The 24,496-nt window shown below is 35.2% G+C and overlaps 2 protein-coding genes across 4 annotated transcripts; one reads left to right on the top strand and one right to left on the bottom strand.

The window, feature by feature from the left end:
• The first annotated feature begins 4,323 nt into the window (after positions 1–4,323).
• Positions 4,324–12,217, top strand: LOC128208488 (pinin-like). Its single transcript, XM_052912051.1, has 9 exons — positions 4,324–4,480; positions 5,342–5,452; positions 6,278–6,337; positions 6,626–6,695; positions 7,240–7,340; positions 8,025–8,100; positions 8,447–8,602; positions 8,839–8,977; positions 9,407–12,217. The coding sequence occupies exons 1-9, from the start codon at positions 4,362–4,364 to the stop codon at positions 10,474–10,476; spliced, it is 1,902 nt and encodes a 633-aa protein (XP_052768011.1). The 5' UTR covers positions 4,324–4,361; the 3' UTR covers positions 10,477–12,217.
• Positions 12,218–14,211: 1,994 nt separating this feature from the next.
• LOC128209810 (UPF0692 protein C19orf54 homolog) lies at positions 14,212–24,446 on the bottom strand. Of its 3 annotated transcripts, none has more exons than XM_052914031.1 (6): positions 24,378–24,446; positions 23,248–23,479; positions 22,853–22,924; positions 22,415–22,533; positions 19,005–19,223; positions 14,212–18,365 (listed from the first exon to the last, which is right to left on the bottom strand). In XM_052914031.1, exons 2-6 carry the CDS (start codon positions 23,466–23,468, stop codon positions 17,791–17,793), a joined length of 1,206 nt encoding a protein of 401 aa, XP_052769991.1. In that variant the 5' UTR covers positions 23,469–23,479; positions 24,378–24,446; the 3' UTR covers positions 14,212–17,790. The 3 variants fall into 3 exon arrangements, with proteins under 3 accessions (XP_052769991.1, XP_052769990.1, XP_052769992.1); XM_052914030.1 differs by having other exon boundaries at positions 24,320–24,422; XM_052914032.1 differs by having other exon boundaries at positions 19,005–19,202; positions 24,320–24,422.
• Between the last annotated feature and the right edge of the window lie 50 nt (positions 24,447–24,496).

Here is a 24,496-nt window from a genome sequence, read left to right as displayed (position 1 = left end):
TTCTAACGCTCGCATCTAGACAGAAGGATGAAACTGGTTGAATTCTGCAGTCATACAGAGCAGGACAAACACACATGAACTAATTGCGTGTTGGTCGAATTGACATTTTATTCTTATCCAGTGAACCGATTTATGGAAAATAAAGTACACATTTTAGATTAACAATTTGACATTTACTTGCAAACAAACAACGCGTGTCAATATAGTCTTTAATCATTTAAAAACATACTGAATCATCACAAGTCAACGTAGCTATACTTAAAAACAGACAATTGATTTATATAATAACATCATCTATATATTGAGAACTTTGCAATACTCGTGTTTTTCTTTCGTCAGAAGCATGATACAAATAGGTTGCGAATTATTTGAGAGGTCTTTTATCATGGAAAGAAATATGTAAACTTTGTTTGACCAAATAAAATGCCACAATGATGGTCAATTTCACATTTAAATAAAACGTCAACATAGAACACAAGAGAGTAACATAAAATCCAAAAATCTTGGGTGAGTTGCTTAATGTATCCGATGTACATTTATTGAATTAAAGATGCCTGGTGACTTTAGTTTGGTATTATATTAAAATAGTTTTATAGGTAGAAAGGTGATATTTAAAAGGCATACCGAATGTAACATTGCAAACATATTTTTGGCTTTGAACGAGGGCAAAATACACCGCTACACGTCCGAATTTATTTGAATTACAGAACAAAATTACAAGCAATGCTGTTTGAAATAATACCACTATACCGGCTCACTGAAACAACATATCGACTCACCGAACCAACATATCGGCTCACTGAAACAACATATCGACTCACCGAACCAACGGTATCGACTGACCGAACCAACATATAGGCTCACCGAACCAACATATCGGTTCACTGAAACAACATATCGACTCACCGAACCAACATATAGGCTCACTGAAACAACATATCGACTGACCGAACCAACATATCGGCTAACTGAAACAACATATCGACTGACCGAACCAACATATCGGCTCACTGAAACAACATATCGACTCACCGAACCAACATATCGGCTCACTGAAACAACATAACATATCGGCTAACTGAAACAACATATCGACTCACCGAACCAACATATGGGCTCACTGAAACAACATATCGACTCACCGAACCAACATATCGGCTCACTGAAACAACATATCGACTGACCGAACCAGCATATATGCTCACTGAAACAACATATCGACTCACTAAACCAGTGTTTTCAAAGACGATATTTGAGCAAATATCAACATTTGCTAATGGATTCACGCTTTTGGTATTTTTGTTTAATGATTTGCAACACTGATCAAGTGCATTTTACAAAACATGAGCGAGTCACTTTAATTAAGAGAACTCTTTAACATCATTATTCAGATAGATATGAAATTTTTGACACAATGAATTAAATACGATATAAATCCGAATATAAATGTAACTCATTGTAAGCAACGTAAAAACAAAAGTGGGCTGATAGGGACCATGGCAAAAGGGGTACTGGGCCGAATCGATCCGACTTCCGGACACATTCCCTTGTAAAAAATCTCAAAACATGCTTGATATGTTGGATTTGCAAAATTTTTCAAATAGAACAGTACATTAGACCATTGTGTGTCACCTTTAAAAAAATTTGCTCCGGCTCCTAGCCTGTAAAAGTGACACTTACTCTCAATCAATAAATACACATGTATAACAAACCTGAGTTTTGACTGATAAACCTTTAACTACTCACTAAATAATGCATTCATGGGAAATATTAATTACTGATAACAAGATCGCAACCGTGCATTTAATAATTTAATAGTGGAAAGCGCAAAAATATTAAATGATTGGTGAATGCTAAGATTGACTGTGGTCTACTATAGTCCCATAAGGTAAAAATACCGTGTTTGGTGCTCATTTCTTTCATATTAAACTCGGATTTCCTTCATAAGAACTATTGTTTTCGACATTTATTTATCTTTTGGAATATTGAAACAATATTATTAATTGCGGTAAATCTTATTTGGGAAAAAGAGTGCATTTTTAACATTCATTTGAACACGTGGGTGTTAAGGCTTGAACACTTGTACGTTTAAATGTTTAAAACTGAAAGCGTCCGTACGCTTAAACCGCCCGGTACATTTGCAGTGTAGTCTTGAAACTGTATACATGTTCGTATAATCGGGCCTTTCACTCTGGTTAAAATCGTTACGGAGTTACGTTTCTTTATCAACTTGGGAAACAAGCTTTAATTCGATCTCTGTAATACACATAAGACTGTATATGCCATTCCGTATATGAATTTTAATACCATATATGCAAAAATTTCACGAAAATACATAAAGTTTTATTACAAAAAACACTTAGTACATGTATAATTATGGAGTATAATTCAAATATCTGCTTCCATGCATTGTATTTGATTATATTGTGTGTAGCGTACATGGATCTTCGCCAGGGGGACGTTCTCATGGCCTCCAAAAATGGACATCATTACTGATTTCTTCCCTAAGTCACGTACTCGACTAAAACGTAACTAAAGAATGCTTTTTGTAGCTGGTCATAAGCGACTTCAATGCGAAAATCGTTCGACACTCACGTCCGCTCTAGATACCTGGCTGGCTTTGGCACAATGGAATATAAGTATCTTCCATGGCCAAGAGTGTAAGATAGGTTCATTCCGACCCGAGCGTAGGGTGTTTTGCGGAAACGAGGTTAACCGAGTTTCCGCAAAACACCCTGCGCGAGGGTCGGGATGAACCTATCTTACACGAGCGGCTATAGTAGATGCCTTTTCTCCCACCTCAGTTAAACAAAATTAAGTAAAAATGTAGTTTTTGCTGGAACTCTTTTGTGCTGAGTGAAAATAATTGCGTATGGACATGCAATAAATCGTGGTTGTCATGGATATGCGCGCAATGATTCAGATTATGTTAATAGTCAAACCGGTCTTTAAATAGTTCTAAGGAGAGTGAAGCATTATTTCTTAAAAGTTGCATGAAAACTGTTTTATGGTGACATTTGAACCGAGAAATAATTTATTAGCGTTCTAAATATTGCCACAAGACAAGGTTTCCATGATGTTACAGACGACAGTCTTCAACAAGGGAGGTAATTTCAATGTGGTGACCATTAAAAAGGACTTTCATACGGGCATTTTATCTTCGCCCGTGGGCAAGATAAGAATTTCTAGCATGGTTAAATTATTGGATCTACTTATCTGAGGTGGGAGAATTAAATTTACAATGCCATCGAAGAAATGCCAACAATACTGATTATCTTTGCTAAAATTCCTCATACACTAACATTGCCACAATATGAATGTGGACTATTATTTTTTTAATCATGAACTAAATTTATGAGCTTGGCTTTGCTCGGGGTCCACATGGCCGCGCTGCCGCTACTTGCACTGTTACCCGAGCCGCCTACCGTCGCACTGGCATTGACCTTTTTGATTTTGATAAGCATTTTACTTCCGTTTTCGGAGACATCTAGGCTGACAGGTGACATACTGAAGGACCCAAAATTGGGCTCAAACCAAATATGTCGCGAAGTATCATACGTCGTGATGGCGTCACGGCGGATGGCGTCACGGCGGGGTCACGGCTACATGTATAATGCAATGCGGACAGACATTCGTAAGCTCAAACAAACAAGCAAAAGCGGTTATCAAGTTAGTTGCACTTATCATGAACCGCTCCTTTATATAACAGTGTCGGGGTAGGAATTCCAAAAGTCCACCACACTGTTGCTTAAGGAGTATTTAATGTTGTCTTGACATAAACCGTCATTTTTTGCTCGGGTTGCATCTGGATTTTAAATGTTTCATGAGTTTTATTTCGGCATCTAGCCATCTTTTAAACGTGTATGTCAGTATCATTGGAAAGATATGTAAAAAATCTATTTAAACACTGAATTACGTGAACGCCAAAACTTGTCATTTCTGAGTCGGTTTCTCATTGGGACATTCGGAGCTCCTCGGCCATTTTATCGAAAACAACCTCGGATGTATTTGGACGGTTTACATACTCGAAAAGTGGTACGTTTAAGTCCGCTGCAAGTAGATCGCGTAGTAATTTTATTTAGCAGTTAAACTTTGTGACTTAACTCTTGGGATTCTTAATTATGTTTGCAATAATACAATTCAATGGCAATCAATTTCGACTTTGATCAATAAATACAACTCTAAAACACTACATTTAATTTATGATATAATTCAAAATTTTACGAACTACTTCAACTGATGTACCTGCATACATCCAAGGTTGTTTTTGAAAAAAAAATGGCCGAGGAGTTCCGAATGTCATTGGGACAGATTATGTGATCGAATTTCGAAACGGAAGTAAATTTTAGACTGTACCAAAAATGGCAGCGGTGCGTGGTGTAAATCTGCTGCAAAGCGAGCTTGAAAAAGCTAAGGAGGGTTTGAGAGGGCTTGATGATAACATCAGAAAGCTAACAGGAAGAGATCCAGATGTACCAAGGTAATAATGATTTCATTATTGCATTTAAGATTGTACCGCTTTATGACATGAATTCATTCGGATATTGATATTCGGATAAAGTGTTTGTTTACATTATATTTGTAATGCGTCTTTATCACCAATCATAAATTGTTAACGATTTAAGGACACAAAGGCATAAGGTTTTACTGCCATGCTCATGATAGTTTTTTACTAAAGTATATACAGAGTTACAGATGAGGGCCATAATGGGCGTAAATACACCTTGAAAATCTTAAAATAAAAAAAAGCTGTTTGTACCGGAACGATTAAAAAAATGAAATAGGGTGTAACGTTCTCCTGAGTATTTTTTACTGTTCTAGCTATCCGCTTTGACTAAATGTTAAACCAGCTTGTTTAAATCGATTCACTATCCTAAGAGACTTGCGGAAGGCTATTAGCAAATAAAGCAAAGTAGTCAAGATGTTGAAATTAATCAGGACTTGTAATTTGCTGAGTAACATTTAATTTTTTTGTAAAATCTTAAATAATTATGTACTATAAAAGTTCATTAATTAAAATAAGACATTCAATTTTGTAATTAAATGTTCAGTACACTTTAGAAATCGCCATCACACTTTAATGAATGACCCAAGGGTGTACCGTTCTCTTTACTAGATTGCATAAGGCTGAAAAATACACTTTAAGTAAAAAAATGATCTGTAGCTCTATATATAAAAAAGTGAATTTAACATTGATGCATTTGTTGAAATAAAGAGGGAAACAAAATCAGGGCTTGCTAAATTCTGGATTTTATGTAGCACAGCTTTTTGATAATTTTTATTAAAAGCACTGGTGTTATAATGTAGGCTTGTCCTATATTACTTTTTGTTGATGTTGCAGGCCGCAGGGACCAGCTCGTAGAGTCTCAGTGGGGAATACATCAAGGGAATTTCAACCCAGGGGAGAAGGCAACACAAGGATGGCTGAGAATCGCTTATTCAACATTGCAAGGTTCACTTTATTTCTAGCATTTTATAATATTAGATATGAATAATATTTCTTTATTGAATAAAGGGAACTTAATTAGCATCACATTTATAAGCATTATCAAAAAACAAAGTTGTACTAAGATCTTCTTTTCCAATTTTATAACATTTGGTGTTTATTTATTTTTTAATTATCCCTCTGCTCATTGAAACTTAAGCCTATGGACCATTTGAAAAAAAAACAACTTAATTTGTAATCTTCCAGAAAACATCTTATTAAATAACACCAAACACTAGAGCATTATAAATGTATTGACAATTCAAACATATTCAAGTTCCTTATAAATCAAAGACAAATAAACTAGTAATTAATTTAAGTAGACATATCAGATTCCACAAAAACAAGCGAAGTGCAACAAACAAAAACTTAAACCTACAATCATTAATGCAATAAAATATTTCAGATAATACAGAAAGTAATGTCAGTTACTTATCACTTTTGACACCAAGAATTACATAAACAAGAAGAAAAAAAACTCCACCAAAATAAGTTCAACTAAATTAACCATGCTTTTTTTCCATTATTTATACCTTAAAAAAACACAGCATATATCAGAAAAAAGTTTCAACATAATGACTCCATACAATAATACTGCCGTAAATACAAATAGAAAGTCAACGTACATTACGTGGTAAATAATTATGTATTTTAAAGTTATGATACTGCCATCTTTAACAATTTGAAAACAGGTAAAAAAATAAATTAATAAGAGTTTGAAACTTTGAGATGATTTTTGACATTTGATCTGTACATATCGTCACATCTTTTAACAATACCATTATCATCCAGAAGAGGGATTCAACCAGGAGACCAGCGACCCAGACCAAGTAGAGGAGGAGCCTTTGCAAGGTATTTCACTATTTTACATAATTTGTAGTAGCTTTTAATTAGTATCTTGTAATTGTTGTTTTCATGTCCCCTGCAAAGAATGGCAGAGTAAGCTGCTAAGCACTGTTTAAATGAGAGAGAAATTTAAAGTGGTCATTAGAAGCTTTTTATAATATTTAATGAAAATTCATCTGGCGATCCCATTGCTGAAGACATCAATGTGTATGCTTTAATAATAGGTATTATAAATACTGTTGGAGTTTTTTTATGATTTATGTGAACAATGATAACTCTTTTGTGTGATTACAGACTGGGTCCAATGCGTCGAGGTCGAGCACGAGGACAGGACAGCGGGGATGAGGAGGACACCAGAAACAGAGTAGGGCTCTTCTCTTGTTATTACCTTGAAGTGTTTTCAGAAAAAAACCCATTTTACCAGTGGCAAATGCTTATGTATAGCAAGATCATAAAACATGAACTTTATAATTAACAAGTAATGCCCCTTGATTGACAAGGGAATGAGCATTTGTCATCTGTTTGCATTGGTCTTGTTTCTGACTTGGTCTAGGCCTGGTTGCTGATCATGGCTAGGTAAATTTAAACCTGTTTTTATGGAGCCCTACAAACTTAAGTACTGTATTCCAGTACTTGTAATAATGGTCATCTATTAAATGAATACTGAATTTAACAAGCATGATATCATATACAGTTAAATTGAGAAATCAATATTCGTAAACAAGAAGTATTTCAACATGAATTAACTTTGTAAAAAAGAGAAATACAGCATTATTTTTTGAAAAATAATTGTGTTAAATCAAAACCTGGAAAAGTTTAATTGAAATTTTCTCCTGCCATTTAAAGTAACTTTTTTGCATTTTGTCACATGTTGCCTTATCCTGAAATGACATGACTGTATGTTTTAGCCCGCTCTCCAGTCATCAGTGGTTGCCACTACCCCCCGGGAAGAACGTTCAAGAACAGTCTCAATTGAGGCACAAAATAAGGACAGCAGAGGACAGGCCAGGTTTGTTTTCCAATATCAATAATGACATGCAGGCTGTGTTGATGGTTTTTATGTCACGTGTGTAGCATGGTAGCATGCAGGGTTCATATTTTATGACAGCTGTGTCGGCATGGCTATCAGGCGCGGTGTAACACCAACATTTAGACCCACTCCCAATATGAAAACATGTACTTATTTCCTAAATGTAAAAAGAACATTCCCAAACTGCCATTTAAGGAAAATCTTTCAGAGTTGAAAAAGATAACTGCATGAAATTGAGATCCTGAAAAGGTTTTGGTGAGGAATGATTTAGGTTTTTCTTACAGGAACAAAAGTTACGACAGTCTTTCACTGTCAATTTCTTGTATCATTCCTGTTACATTTTTAGGAAAAATAGGAATTCCAAATTATGCCAGTAATACACATGATAAATTGTTTTCCAAACAGAAAGACCCAAACCCTTGTCCTAAAATGGTTGGAACAAAACATGGAATAGAAATTATTAATAAAATCTGTTTAAATGTAGGAGGGATATAATTTCAATTTCTGAAAAAAAAATTGCAATAACTGTCTGATTCAGTTTCTTTTTGTAAACATTCCTTTGAATGCCAGCTTGTTAGTTTATATCCTGATACAGAACATACCCGGTAATTATATGTAAAATATGAATTTGAACCTTGATGAGTTTTGTATTTTTCATTACAGAAACAGAAGAATGTTTGGCATGATACTAGGAACGCTTCAGAAGTTCAAAGATGAGTCGAAAGAATCTAAAGATAAGGTAATAAAGGACGTTGTTACAAATTTCCTTTTTATGGAAATCAAATTCTTCAGAAATGATACAATCTACTTTATACACATATATATGACCTTAAAACATGAGCCCATTAGCCCAAGGCAGGGCTATCAATTGCGCATGGGGCAAATTTTGACCCTTTAAATTGATATTGGAAAACAAACCTGGCCTGTCCTTTAAATTAGGAAATTCTTTTTTTGGCTCTGCAAATTCATGGGTGAGTGTCAAAATTAAATTACACTTAGAATAAAAAAAAATAGAAATTGAAAATACTCTTAAGTCTTATTTTCACTGTAATCATTAATTAAAACCCTGTGCTGGATGCTTTCAGGAAGAACAGAGGGTCAAGATAGAGAAGAAGCTAGAGGAGAAATTCCTGCAGGAGAAAGAAGAGATAATTCAGGAGAGAAGAGAACTCTTCCTGGAGAGGCGGCGCAAACAAGTCCGCATTCGTACCATCGAACAGAAGATGGAGATGGTTCATAATGTAGGTTGAATTTGATTGTATGCTTAGTTTAAACATTATATATTTTACAACGATTGTGAAGTAAGTTATGATAACTTATACAAAGTCACTCTTGCTTATTATTTTTTCAAAATTAAATAACTGCAAAACTGTTATGTTTATTCATTTATTATCTATCCTATCATATAATCTGGAGTAAAATCAAATAATCTCATTTCGAGAAATGAGATTACTTGATTATTCACTTAAATTTTCAGCATGAAAACTGGGAGCGAGAAACGAAGAAGTTACAGAACTTTATCCTGACTAAGGCCAAACCCTGCTTGTTTTACATGCCCAAAATCCTTACAGAAGATTCAGAATCTAAACTGGAGGACACCAAGTCAGCTGTTGATGGTAAGAATAATGCACTCACTCATTGTTCTTTGTATTCCCTAAGTCATATTCAATAAGGTTCATGTCCTTAGACATGCCTAAGTGATTCCATTCAGTTTAATGGCAAACTTATTTTACTGTCCTATGAAAAGTTGAAAACGCTTGAACTCTATCCTTAAAGTTAAGGTTAATCTAAGAAGCTTTTTGAATACAGCCCACTTTCAGGTCACATTGAGGGATTGATTTTGGGTAGTTTGATTTTGTCTCACTCTGTTTTTATGAAACATTTAAATGCTGCATCTTGTACATGTACATGCCTATCTGGCAGGAGACTTGGTTTACACATAAAATTATATAGGTTTATAAACCTGTAGTACCAAATGTGTAGTACCGGTAATCCAATCATGAAATATTTTCATAACCAATAAAATTCATTCCACTATGTTGCAGCTATGATAGAAAACCGCCGCAAAAAACTTGAAGAAGAGATCAATGAGATGATGAGCCATGTGGGAGGTGACAAAGACGATGAAGGGGAAGACGACGATGATGAAGACGATGAGGAGGAGGATGATGGTAGTGGAGAGGAGGAAAGTGGGGGAGAGGAGGGGGTGAAAAGAGATGGGAAGGAGAACAGGGAGAAAGGGGCTGGAGAGGGGGTGGAGGAGATGGAGGGGGTGAGTGTTAGTGAGCGTGAATTGAGGGATAAAGAGAGGGAGCAAAGGGATCGGGACAGGAGGATGAAGGAGAAACAAAGGGAGGAAAGGATCAGGGGAAGGCATGTGAGTAAGGAGGAGGTGGTGAGGGAGGATAGGAGTGGGGGAAGAGGGGATAGGAGTGGGGAAAGGGAGGATAAGAGTGGAGGGAGGGGGGAAAAGAGTGGGGAGAGGGAGGATAGGAGTGGGAGGAGAGGGGATAGGAGTGGGGAAAGGGAGGATAAGAGTGGAGGGAGGGAGGATAGGAGTGGGGGGAGGGGGAATAGAAGTGGGGAAAGGGAGGACAGGAGTGGAGAGAGGATTAGGAGCAAGAGTGGGGAACACAGGGAGAAACCTAGAGAAAGAGATAGGAGACATTCTAGGTCGAGGTCTAGAAGTAAGGGAAAACATAGGTCGGGGAGTAGAGATAGGCATAGGTCAGGCAGGAGAGAGAAGAGAGATAGACATCGTAGTGAGGATGGATCTAAGTTAAGAAGAAGGTCAAAGGGGGAGGGTTCTGGTAAGGCTGAGAAAACTTCAAAAGTGTGGGAACCAATGGAAGATGAAGAGGAGGAAGAGTTTGTGGGATCCAAAGAGCAGGACCCTATCAAAGAATCAGGTGATAGTATTCAGAGTCGAATGTTAAAAATTGCAGGTATTGAAAGAGTGCCAGGAATTTTGGGAAAGAATGATGCGAATGAGCGTGGGAAAATTGGGGAGAATGAAAAACAGAATATGTCCGCTGAAATCCCTCGATCAATAAAAACCAATTCTGAAGATGAGCAAAATTTTGTGGACTCTGAAATGAGCGAGGCTGTCAAGTGATGACAAGTACATAAGTATTGTTTTCGGGGCATGTATATTATTTCAAGTCTTTGCTGATGCAACTTTTCATTACAATATGATTTCCTCATTTATTTAAAACATTGAATTATTCACATTCATAAATTAAAACAATAAGCATGTTTCCCAGTCACTTTAAATGGGCAAAGTAATGCCATGATATCAAAATTTCAGAACTTAACCAAAGGATGATAGTAAATTGTTCAATCTAATTATTACTTAGGTTTTGTTTTACACCTGGTTGTAAATATTTCAAAAGCATGGTTTAACATGTACAAGCTTTCGCTATAAAAAACAACCTTAATTTTTGTAATAAATCAGATAGATGCTGAAATACCATCCCAGCCTAGGTTAAAATGAAAAATTTCTCTTTACACCTCAAGAGGTAAAAAATGTTAATCTTAAAAGTTTATTGATAAAAGGCTTTAAAGAATTGAAGTACCGGTACTGATAATAAAAACTTAAGAGCACTTACCTTTGGTTGATGCCATGGGCAAGATGATCATTAATTACAAATGAATTACAATAATTATGAATTTAACCAGAAACTGGTATTTCATGGGTTTTCACACACTGGGGCCCATACTAAGATTCTTGGGGTAAAAAGCTTTAAAAATAGTACTCCTGATTACAACAATCCTGCAGTAATGATATGAGGCCATTGGTGCACTTGAGGGTTTAAATTTTAGCTTTTAAGACTTTTCAATGGAAAATGTACTTCCGGAATAAGTAAAATAATTTCCATGCGAAACCTTTGAATTTGACGTTTTCATCTGACAAAAAAATAGATAAATATCCTTGATTTTGGCACCAAATTTGTAATACCTGCTGCACAAATGTACAGTCTAACCCTGTTGGCTAGAATTTGCCTGGCTTGATTTCCTTATTGACTTCGATTTTTGCGAAGCTTGATGTATTTTCGGCGGACCCTGGGAATTCGAGCCAACTGGGTTCAACTGTATATGATACAAATCATTAGCGCTTTAATATAAAAAAAGTAATCTATATTTAAACAGATGCTTTTTATTTTATATATATGAAATCTTCCCCCTTTATGTTTTTCAGCTATTTTCCAGCACTATTTCATTAATATACATGTATGTATGTATTGGTATGTCAGTTCTAGAAATTCAGAGCCTGAAATTTCTCCTTCTTTCAGCTAGGGTGATTTTAAATCGACAATATGTTTAACATGTGAACAGTCTTGTACTAATGTACTAGGAAATAATTACTGGTATGAGGAAATTATGCAAGTATATTGAACAGTGATTAAATGTCTGGTTGTAATCAACCGCACATCTCAGTTATATAAAACACAACTATGTCTGTTCTTTAATGTGTTTTTTTCTTGTTTCTGTAGAAAATCTTTGAATAAAGTCTGCTGCATTTCATCTTTTATTTCTGAAATTCTCAATGTTTTTTTGTTTTATTTTGATAAATAAACTGTCTGCTAAACTTGCAGTTGTTCAAATGATTATCATCTTAAAGCATTTTCAGATTTTATTTATAATACAAGGGAATGATATGAATTTATTTTGCATCATTTTATTTTTTAAAAATAAGCAACATAAAAAAACATACTAAAAAACTAACATTTAAAAAAATGCTGTCAAATTTTCTTTTCGTCATTTGCAACTGTTGTTATGTACTGTAGATATAAGATATATTTGTGTAAATATGTTCATTGTAAATAACTCTTCTTTTGAGCGTACATTTTAATAAATTTCAATTTGCATTTGTTTTGTTGTACATTTAGTAACCTCGGTCCAGTTATCCTTACAAGACTTGCTCTGATGACATTGCCAGATATTTTATTTCATCAAAATGGTTTCCTGCCAAGGCCATGTTGAATAGTTTACTTTATTGTGATCTTCAGATTCCTAATATATGAAGATATTATTGTCAGATTTCCCACTAATATTAGTTGTCTGTTTTTTTGGAAGAAAGAAAGTTGGGGTCGTGGCCTTAATGTTACTAAAATTACCACAAGGCAGAGTGGCCAAAGGGTCATTAAACAGAAGTTACTGAAGAAGTTCCTTGTTTGTTTCTGGACGTGATATACAAAGAAAAAAATATTGTGACCCAGTTTATTTCAGATTGCATGCATAAAGGTTCAGTAGAAGAAGGGATTGGTCAAATTTTGACAGTTGAAGAGCTATGACTTGAGTAACTGACAAATTATAAAACTATTCAAGACATTACTATTATCATATGGAAAATACAAGTTTAATTGGTTTAATATTGTCAGTTTAAGGGTCGTAATTTTAGAAGTAACTAATGCAGTCAGACTGGTTATTGAAATTGTGTGTTATTATGCCCATCAACATATTGAGCAAGGCATGTCAAGATTGGATGAAATTAACTATGTTCCCATAGTGCTGCCTTGTTAGAAACAGTGCTAGATTTAAAATGAATAAATTGGAAGATGACTTGTGACCTTGACCTGCTGACCCCAAACTCAATATGGCTCATACAACAATACAATCGACCCCTTTAAAGCTTTTTAACCAGGTTTGCACATAGTTATTAGAATGACAAACGTCATTGTTCAGGCAGACGGGCGTCAGGGCGGCCGGGCGGTGTCAAACTCACCTATGAAACAATATCTCCAGTTAGAGTTGACATATCTTGACCAAACTTGGTCTATACAAAGATTTTATGGATACCTTTCATGGGATTGCGTTTGGTGTCCCTAGGGTCAAGGTCAAGGTCACTGTTAGTAAAAACAGAAAAACGGTTGAAACTGAATAACTTTAGTTAGGGTTGACATATCTTGACCAAACTTGGTCTATAGGAAGAGTTTATGGATACCTTTCATGGGATTGCGTTTGGGGTCCCTAGGATCAAGGTCAAGGTCACTATTACTAAAAACAGAAAAACGGTTGAAACTGAATAACTTTAGTTAGGGTCCACATATCTAGACCAAACTTGGTATAAAGGAAGAGTTTATGGATATCTTTCATGGGAGTGCGTTTGGGGTCCATAGGGTCAAGGTCACTGTTACTAAAAATAGAAAAATGGTTGAAACTGAATAACTTAAGTTAGGGTTGACATATCTTGACCAAACTTGGTATAAAGGAAGAGTTTATGGATACCTTTCATGGGAATGCATTTGGGGTCCCTAGAGTCAAGATCAAGGTCACTGTTACTAAAAATAGAAAATGGTTGCAACTTAATAACTTTAGTTAGGGTCCACATACCGTGACCAAACTTGGTATAAAGGAAGAGTTTATGGATATCTTTCATGTGATTGCGTTTGGGGTCCCTATGGTCAAGGTCACTGTTACAAAAAATAGAAAAACAGACAAGGCTGAAGTTCTTCTGTCAATCATTGAAAACCTGGTTTCGTCGCATTGCGGCGTTTCTTGTTAAGTTATTGTGCTGACATTAGGGGTCAGTCTACTAGTCAAGATGATCCACCTCAGAAGTTTCATGGCCTTATGCCAAACTGCATTATAAGTTCCTATGCTGACTAAGTTTTTACACTGTTGATGGAGCCTTGCTTGACCTATTGACCCCCAAAAACAATTGGGGTCATACATAGGGAAAGTACAACCAACCACTAGTTTTCTCTTCATAGGTCAAACTATTCTCCAGGCAAGGTCTACTGCCCAATAAATCATATGACAAAACATCTAACCAACACTTAAACAGACCTATACATGAACAGGAGTCAAGAGGTTTGATTGTTAGCTTGGAAAAAGAGTACAAAACTGATACTGCCGAGATAGTTTATTACAAATAATTGGTTACATATATAAATATATCTATGAAAAACAATCTGTTAATACACTGAACAACATTCCGGAAATCAGAGAAATAAATAAATAAATAATGGTTAACAAACAGATTTAGAAATATGTACCGTAATGTATAGAAGTAAATCAAAATTTATATTGATATTAACAGTTATGGAAATTAGCACAAGCCATACACTGGTAAAATGCTTTACGGGCTTGCTGAAATCCTGGATTTCGTATAGCAGGGCTTGTTGATTTTTTTTGTTCCAAGCACTAGATTAAGATTTTGGGCTTGTTCATCCAAAGTCTAATTTCGATGACAGTATTAAAAGCATAGTTGATATAAAGATCTTGTCAAAAAGAAAAAGCTTACAACAAACATCAATTTCATGAGCAATTAAGATCAATCTCAATTTGATTATCCCCTTAGTAAATCTCATAGCAGTCATTTAATCTGTCTTACTGTCAAGCATACATAATATCAAAGTTGCTTGGTTCATTTCAAATAGCATAATACAAAGAGTGTGTTCTTTTTTTCGCAAATAATAACATGATTGAAATAAATAAAACATAAATCAGTTCAGAAAGCAAGTTGGCAATGATATTGTTACTGTAAACTTTCAGGATGAAAGCTTTAATTTATAATAAAATTGAGTTCAGTTGAATCATCTGTCAGAAATAAAATGTGACGGTTTTCTCAAATATACTTATGGACGGACATGAAAAAGCTAATAAAAACATATTACAGATAACTAAGTTGTTAACTAGATCCTTTAATATATTTCATTACCAAAACATGTGCATGGTACTTAAAACAAATTGAAGAGTCTATAAACTCAAAATCATGTAACTGAAAGCAACAATTCTAAGTCTTCTTAAATTAGTACACAAAATTATAGCCAGATTTAGTAGTTAAATGTATGTTTAACATCATATGATGTGAATAAAAAATGTAAGCCAACAACCATGAAAATATAAATAAATCTTAATATTCAACATAAAAACTCCTTTCTAAGAAGAATGACATAAAATCAACCATTAAACCAATTGAGTATCTGGAAATTGATGTCCCAAATCAGATTACAATAGATTTTGGAACAAAGATTTTTTTTTCTTTTAAATAATTCAAATCCACATCTGCAATTGTTTTTTCCAGAGTTGACATGTGACAAGTAAATCTCTTCATTGGTTGAACAATTATGAATATTTATAACCAGGTGGTGCATTGGCATACTAATTGTCAATGAAATAAGCACAATTTACATTAAAGTTTGAACATATAATTAGGAACACAGATATACAGTAATACACGTATAAGTAGACAACAGAAAATAAACCCAACAATTCTGATTGAAATAAAAAACAAAAATAATCTTTAACAAGTGTACGTATACAAGAACAAAGAAACGCCCATTACAGCCATTTGAATACATGAAATGCGATTTTACAGGATAATTTAGCATATATGTTTGGTTTACTAACAAGATGGTATGAATCACATGACTTCAGAGTATAATATGGAAGTCAGCACAATTGAAAGGTCATTTGTATATCAACATTCAACTGAAAAAATAACTTGTGTGAGAAAACAAAATATATATGTTTGTGAATACATAACATTTTAATCATTTCTGGGGTGATATTCATAAAACTTCTTAAAAGTAATTTCCCATCTTACAGCAAGTCATTACCCCAACATGTTTATAGTCAATATTTATACATGAATATTTATAGTCAAATTCAAAGAAAATTACTTGTCTTTAACATTTAACTATGTACTTTCAATGAAGTCAATGATAATAAAGTATTTCAGAAATCACTAAGTCACTATATTGATACTTAACTTAAAAATTGACTTTTATGAATATCGTCCCTGGATTGTTACCATGATAACATGTCCTGTTATGATGAATCAGAGTACAATTGCTCGAAAATGCATTCATTTGTACAGTCAAAGCTCACTATGTCGAAGTCATTGGGACCTTGGGCAAGACTTTTAGATAAGGAACATTCGATATAACTGCAATAAAAAGAATATAACTAAACCGAAAAATTTGAAAAAAGTTTGACATAACCAGAATGTCCCGATTACAGGGTTTGACATAGCGAGTTTCCACTGTATGGATAATATTGCACATCTATACTAAATAACAATTCCTTACGTGAATTAATAAGTGCAAGAACAACTACAACTGTTACTGTTAGTGTCAACACCCATTCCCAATCAGTGAATAGCAGGTTACATATGTATACTTCATAAATGATAATAAACAAAATGACTTGTACCCACACTCCAAATGAGAAGAAGAATATGAAAAAAAAAACTTTTCCAGAATTAAAAAAAGTGACGTTAGCGGAAATGAGTCCTGTGGAAGAAGTCTTGTAATCGAATTGAAAAAAGTTATTATGATTGGTTTAAATACTGCTTAGCAACCATTTACAATAATGTCAAAATAGCTTCAATAGTCTGCAAACAGGGGACAATATTTCACAAACAAGAGCATTGCAAATAAGATGCCTAAATTCATCTGCATTTTTCAGCCAAAAGAGGGCATAACTCAACAAATGGTAATGCCAGAGTTTTGGGTCATGGTACAAATATCTAGTCTGTCAATATGTGTACCAAGTTTCATAAGAATATCTTTTCCCTTTTTTGAAATATTGCCAAGGTTAAACGTTTTGCACCTTGCTGAATTTAACCAAAGCTATTACAGTATAATACCTAAACTTTTTCCTGCAAAAGCTGAAAAATTACCTCCACTGAACTCATTTTTACAACCCATGCCAAGTGAGAAAATGATGAAAAAACATTGAACACAAGTGTTACAAATTATCATAATCACTCAATAATATGAACGGTCAAATTTAATTTGTGTTCAGAAAGTAACATTGCATAATCAAATATGCAAGATTCAGCACCATAATCTTAACAGCAGTATAGATTGAGAAATAAAGCTCTTGACATGAAAACCAGAGAAAAAAAATCCTTTTAAAGCTCTATACCAGATACATCACACAAGATAAAAGACACCATTCTTAATAATATACTTTCAATTAACTTCGTACAAAGCAATTGAAAGTATGTGTTACAAAAATAAAATATATTATATATACGTACATGTATATGTTATTTTTGAATAGATTATATGGACATGACAAGAAACCATTACTTGAAACCATTTACAATGTTCAAGTAAAACAAAAGAAAAGAAAATCAAAATATCGATTCCTTAGATTTTAACAAACTCATCATATCTGATTATATGCAAACAGTCGCTTAAGTAGCAAAAATTTCACACTGTTTTTCTGTTTATGTTTATGAAAAGCTAACCAACCTTTGTAAATTCCAGTCTAACAGACAGCACTAGTATACAGACTACTAACATGGATAATGTGAGTCACTATCCTAAATCATTCTTCATTTCTTTACATGGGTAACGCGATTCGCTTCACTGAATCATTGTTCATTTCTTTGCATGGGTAACATGATTGGCTACACTGATTCATTGTTCATTTCTTTACATGGGTTTCGTGATCCAATACTCTGAAGCATTGTTCATTTCTTAACGTGTAAAACCACAACCTTCCCACACAGTTCCTCTTCAATACCTTTATCCGGAAAAGCATAGTTCTCTTCATCCCTGAGCCTCTGTGGGTCTATCTCGATCAAGTTACAACAGCTTTCAACTAACGTCTTGGCATTCCAGATTCCTGTGTATTTGCTTTTCCCTTGTTTAGCATACACTAGAATGTACGAGGCGGCTTCTAGGGGATTTCTACAGGCTGCTGAGTTTGAGGTAGTCACTGCGCCAGCTGTTTTCTGAGACGAAAGATTCCCCACACTGTGACACAACTTAGTGTTTTCCTTCCCATGAAGTTTGGGTGGCTCCGCAGGCAAAGTCCGGGCCGATATGGCTCTATTAGACACAACAGCACCTTGTGGACGGGCTGGAACAATGGCCGATAATGCCCGCGGGGTTATGTTGGGCTCTGCAGGCAGAACACGCCCGGTGTTGGAGGGAAGAGGCGGTATGGAGCAGTGGTATAGGTTGGAGAATTCAGAGTCCTTCTTAACACTGCCAGTCTGCAGTCTTGTTAAGATCTGGTCATCACTGATTGCAGCAAAAAAGCCTGAAAGACATTAATTATGAATTGAATGATAATCTTCTATTCTGGTTACCATCCAACTGATACTGCAAACAGTACTGATAGCAAAGAAATCAATCGATCCAATTTAGTCTTGGAGGACCAAGTTATACAAGTTTATATTCATGGAGTTTCATTTTATTGACAAGTGGCAATAGAATAAGAAATACAGACTTAAACAATATCAAATTGAATTCTAATAAAATACAAACTGTCTTTGCATAAAACGTTTGATATTATTTATTTGTATTATAAGTATACTTGTAATGACAGATCTGCAATATTCAATAAATTGGCGACAAAGTTGTCATTCCACAGGTTTTAGACAAAAAATAAAAATGTGTATAATACATCTTACCGTAAGTGTAAGTTTAAATAAAAGTATAATACATCTTAAGTGTAAGTTTAAATACAAGTATAATACATCTTAAGTGTAAGTTTAAATACAAGTATAATACATCTTAAGTGTAAATTTAAATACAAGTATAATACATCTTAAGTGTAAATTTAAATACAAGTATAATACATCTTAAGTGTAAATTCAAATACAATATAATACATCTTAAGTGTAAGTTTAAATACAAGTATAATACATCTTAAGTGTAAGTTTAAATACAAACTTGCCTGTAACAATTGCCCAATGTGCCTTATGACCCTTCTTTAATACAGGAACATAGTTCTTGTCTGGGTCATACGGCACCAACAAAATGTCGCCCCTGGCAAGACAGTTGAGAAACTCCCATTTCCCACTAACATCGCGAATGTCCAGTACCGAGGTTTTACATCCGAAGGCAAGTCGCGCCAACTGTTCCATATTGTTTGCTGAAAAATAATCATGATCTTCTAAAAGATCAAAATTGGATATTAGGCAAAATTCCATGCAATATGAATTAAAAACTTCAGATGTCAATTTTCAAGTAATGCACTATTGCGCATTATAGTATAAACCGACTGTAACTGTATTATAATTGGACACAAATTATATTTACACAACAGGGACACATAGAAAAAATCGGAATACTACACTCTTTTCACATTTGAAAAAGACAGGGACTTTGGCATTGAACTTGGAGAGCTTCTTCTTCAAAGACATAACAACTGTACCAGCTTTATGCTGTACAATTTCTAAGCTGACTGATTCATCTTTAGCAGAGAACTTAGTTGTGTAAGGATTAGTTTTGTAATGTCACATAAACTTGACAACAAGAGGCACATCAATGCCTGTGCTCCACTGGCCAAAAGGTTCAAGCAAAGACCACCTAACGAACATTTTCGTCAAGTTTCATAGAAATACAATCATCAATTTTTGAGGAGAAGTTATTTAAAAAATTTTTTTACTTTAATAGCTCTGGCTGCCATGTTGTGCAGTGGACCGAAATGATTTGGGCAATTTGAGTAAAGGAGCACCAAACAAACATTTCTGTCAAGTTTTATCGAAAAAAGGTCATCGGTTTCGACGACAAGTCGTATAAAGTTTTTTTTATTTTTTAGCTCTGGCAGCCATGGTGTGCAGTGGACTGGAACCATTTAACAAATTTTGGTTAATGACCATCCAAGGAACATTTCTGTTAAGTTTCATCAAAATCTGATCATCGGTTTCTGAGAAGATGTTCTTTAAAGGTTTTTCTATTTTTTTGCCCTGCCAGCCATGTTGTGCAGCGGACCGGAACCATTTGAGCAACTTTGGTTAAGGACCACCCAAGGAACAATTCTGTCAAGTTTCATCAAAATCTGCCTATCCGTTTCAGAGGAGATGTCGTTTAAAGATTTTGCTATTTTTAGCTGTGGCGGCCATATTGTGCAATGGACCAGAACCATTTGAGCAATTTTAATAAAGGACCACCCAAGGAACATTACTGTCAAGTTTCATCAAAATCTGCCGAACCGTTTCAGAGGAGATGTCGTTTAAAGATTTTGCTATTTTTAGCTCTGGCGGCCATATTGTGCAATGGACCGGAACCATTTGAGCAATTTTGGTAAAGGACCATCCAAGGAACATTTCTATTAAGTTTCATCAAAATCTGATCATCGGTTTCTGAGAAGATGTTCTTTAAAGGTTTTTCTATTTTTTTGCCCTGGCAGCCATGTTGTGCAGCGGACCGGAACCATTTGAGCAATTTTGGTTAAGGACCACCCAAGGAACAATTCTGTCAAGTTTCATCAAAATCTGCCTATCCGTTTCAGAGGAGATGTCGTTTAAAGATTTTGCTATTTTTAGCTGTGGCGGCCATATTGTGCAATGGACCAGAACCATTTGAGCAATTTTAATAAAGGACCACCCAAGGAACATTACTGTCAAGTTTCATCAAAATCTGCCGAACCGTTTCAGAGGAGATGTCGTTTAAAGATTTTGCTATTTTTAGCTCTGGCGGCCATATTGTGCAATGGACCGGAACCATTTGAGCAATTTTGGTAAAGGACCATCCAAGGAACATTTCTGTTAAGTTTCATCAAAATCTGATCATCGGTTTCTGAGAAGATGTTCTTTAAAGGTTTTTCTATTTTTTTGCCCTGCCAGCCATGTTGTGCAGCGGACCGGAACCATTTGAGCAATTTTGGTTAAGGACCACCCAAGGAACAATTCTGTCAAGTTTCATCAAAATCTGCCTATCCGTTTCAGAGGAGATGTCGTTTAAAGATTTTGCTATTTTTAGCTGTGGCGGCCATATTGTGCAATGGACCAGAACCATTTGAGCAATTTTAATAAAGGACCACCCAAGGAACATTACTGTCAAGTTTCATCAAAATCTGCCGAACCGTTTCAGAGGAGATGTCGTTTAAAGATTTTGCTATTTTTAGCTCTGGCGGCCATATTGTGCAATGGACCGGAACCATTTGAGCAATTTTGGTAAAGGACCATCCAAGGAACATTTCTGTTAAGTTTCATCAAAATCTGATCATCGGTTTCTGAGAAGATGTTCTTTAAAGGTTTTTCTATTTTTTTGCCCTGGCAGCCATGTTGTGCAGCGGACCGGAACCATTTGAGCAATTTTGGTTAAGGACCACCCAAGGAACAATTCTGTCAAGTTTCATCAAAATCTGCCTATCCGTTTCAGAGGAGATGTCGTTTAAAGATTTTGCTATTTTTAGCTGTGGCGGCCATATTGTGCAATGGACCAGAACTATTTGAGCAATTTTAATAAAGGACCACCCAAGGAACATTACTGTCAAGTTTCATCAAAATCTGCCGAACCGTTTCAGAGGAGATGTCGTTTAAAGATTTTGCTATTTTTAGCTCTGGCGGCCATATTGTGCAATGGACCGGAACCATTTGAGCAATTTTGGTAAAGGACCATCCAAGGAACATTTCTTTTAAGTTTCATCAAAATCTGATCATCGGTTTCTGAGAAGATGTTCTTTAAAGGTTTTTCTATTTTTTTGCCCTGGCAGCCATGTTGTGCAGCGGACCGGAACCATTTGAGCAATTTTGGTTAAGGACCACCCAAGGAACAATTCTGTCAAGTTTCATCAAAATCTGCCTATCCGTTTCAGAGGAGATGTCGTTTAAAGATTTTGCTATTTTTAGCTGTGGCGGCCATTTTGTGCAATGGACCAGAACCATTTGAGCAATTTTAATAAAGGACCACCCAAGGAACATTACTGTCAAGTTTCATCAAAATCTGCCGAACCGTTTCAGAGGAGATGTCGTTTAAAGATTTTGCTATTTTTAGCTCTGGCGGCCATATTGTGCAATGGACCGGAACCATTTGAGCAATTTTGGTAAAGGACCACCAAAGGAACATTCCTGTGAAGTTTTGTCAAAATCCGCTTATCAGTTTCAGAGGAGATGTCGCACGCACGCACGCACTCACGACGGACAATCTGTGACGACATAAGCTCCATGGCCTTCGGCCAGTGGAGCTAAAAACTAAATGTGCTCTACCCATCTGGTATTGTTTGGGCTTTTTAACCTTGTCAGTAATTTATGTAATATTGTGCGTTTTTTTCAGAATATATTGTACCAAGTATGATATAATTTTACATTTTAGACACACACAATGACCCCTTATGCTTCAATAAACTACATGTTATACCTGAGAACATTTCCCCCTGCTTGGAGAAGCCCTGGGCCTGACTGATGGTGGTCAGTTGGTCAAGGCTCACCTCCCGCTGCAGAATGGATTCCCCCATCGCCAGAGCAACCAGACCACATCTACACAAACAGAAACATTGTATGTTTGATACAAATATATATATAACTACAATTTCATTGTTTTAATTTAGCACATGTAGATTTAGTTATACATTTTGGGCATGTTTGACTTTGCAAGAAATTATGTTAGGGTCATATTTCATTATTTGGCTAAATATACTAGTGGGTTTTTGTAAATTTTGTCACTGGCTTTGGTTCTTATATTCTTACATGCGTTTTTTCTGTTGTTATGGATTTTTTTGCATACTTCACTGAATTACGGTATTTATGCATTTTTCATAATAGATAAAGAGTTTTCAATGTTCAGCTAGGTTCTTACTGTGGTCCACTTTGAATAATAGGTTCCACTTTCCTTTGATACGAAACACAAACATAGTTTTCTAAATTGTCTCTGAAATAAAATGGAAAAAAGTTGGAAGGCAGGTTTGACACAATGTTCAGACAGCCTAATAATCATCAATTTAAAACTGACTTTATAAAATTACATGTATGGTATTGCTATAAATGAATATGAATATATACTTATTATAGAGTAACAACTTAAACATTATTTGTTCTTATTATATAGTAAAAACTTTTATTGTTTAATCATTCATTTATTTGTTAAGTACAAGATGAGGAAAATATTTTGGCCTTAGAATAACAGGGTGTATACCATTTTACTATATTCTTTATAAGACTTATTGGTTACAAATGTGTATATAATATACTAACGGTATAGCACTGCAAGCATATGTATAGGCCCTTTGCCCTTCTGCTTCAGGTTCACAGCTGATGGCTGAGTTGTTGACATCTGTTTGTATGCCATTTGTGGTTGTGTGATAATGTGTGCGGGAGAAAGGTGGAGGAGGGGGGACTGGAGCCAGTGGGGGCGGGGTGAACAGGGTGGGCGAATACGTAGAATCCTCATCTAGCTCACTGGACAGCGAACTCATCTTGCTAGCTGCTGAAATGGTATACAAATTGTCAACATTTCTATTTATAGCTTTAAGACGAATAACTTCATCACTATTCAATTATGAAACTTTTGGGACTATCATGTATGACTAAAAAATAAGGAAGACATTAATAGCACCCTCCTTTTATAAGGAATCTTGTGACCCAGTCCTGTTACATGTTTGACAAAAGTAGAACTGTTGCCCAAGTCGGCTTTAAAAGCTCTCCAGAGCTTGTGTTCTATATGTTGTAAACCCGACTTTATAAATAAATATTCCTTAACTTGATTTGCACATTAAAACCGGTTCTGAATTGTGTGTTCACTCTCTGAGATCATCATTGGCATGTATGTATTTCTGACTATCAGCATTAAACACCTTATACAAGCACCTTAAGCACATGACTGTGTTGATCAAGAAAACAGATTTCAGGTTTTATTCTGCACTACCTGAGGCAACGACCAATGACGATGTATACAAGCACACTTTTGTCCCCTGTTTAAGTGAAATTTAACTGAAACTCCTTATTTGCCAACATTAGTAATTCTAAAATGCCGTCAAGGCTTTTTCTTTTTTTTAATGATGTTTAGCCTGAACATCATTAAAAACAGAAGCCTGGATGGCATTTTAAAATGACTAAAGCCAATATATGCCTCAATACTGATAATGATACAGTGAAGTATATACAGATGTTCGATGTTGGTCGCTGGTGGATGTATGATATTTAGAACTCAAAATATTTAGAATAAAAACCGTATACGTATATCTAAGGACGCTATCCATATTAACCCAAAGAAAATGAACACTGATGAAAAACCTATTTTGATGTAAAGACCAACATATTAACTAGCCTTTGAGCTACTGAGGACGACACATTTGTCATTAATATATCGACGAAACAAAGTTTACTGATTATAATTCTGTGTTTGTTATTTCTCCATTGGGACAGACTTCTTTAACAAGATTACTAAGGGGAGGATACTTCAATGAGTAGCAGACAATGCGTTCTATAAAAACTTCATGCAGCG

This window comes from Mya arenaria, chromosome 11 (genome assembly GCF_026914265.1).
Source record: "Mya arenaria isolate MELC-2E11 chromosome 11, ASM2691426v1".
NCBI classification, from domain to species: Eukaryota; Metazoa; Mollusca; class Bivalvia; order Myida; family Myidae; genus Mya; species Mya arenaria.
This window is presented reverse-complemented; position numbering and strand designations above follow the sequence as displayed.

What these genes read in the sequence shown, in the direction of transcription:
- LOC128208488 (XM_052912051.1), top strand. Translation starts at nt 4,362, where the DNA reads ATGGCAGCGGTGCGTGGTGTAAATCTGCTGCAAAGCGAGCTTGAAAAA. An exon ending in AGGAGGACACCAGAAACAGA is followed by an intron (nt 6,696 to 7,239) that starts GTAGGGCTCTTC and finishes TGTATGTTTTAG; the next exon opens with CCCGCTCTCCAGTCATCAGT. An exon ending in AGATGGAGATGGTTCATAAT is followed by an intron (nt 8,603 to 8,838) that starts GTAGGTTGAATT and finishes TTAAATTTTCAG; the next exon opens with CATGAAAACTGGGAGCGAGA.
- LOC128209810 (XM_052914031.1), bottom strand. Translation starts at nt 23,468, where the DNA reads ATGAGTTCGCTGTCCAGTGAGCTAGATGAGGATTCTACGTATTCGCCC. An exon ending in TATGCTTGCAGTGCTATACC is followed by an intron (nt 22,925 to 23,247) that starts GTTAGTATATTA and finishes ATTTTATTTCAG; the next exon opens with AGACAATTTAGAAAACTATG. An exon ending in GCAGGGGGAAATGTTCTCAG is followed by an intron (nt 19,224 to 22,414) that starts GTATAACATGTA and finishes TTGATCTTTTAG; the next exon opens with AAGATCATGATTATTTTTCA.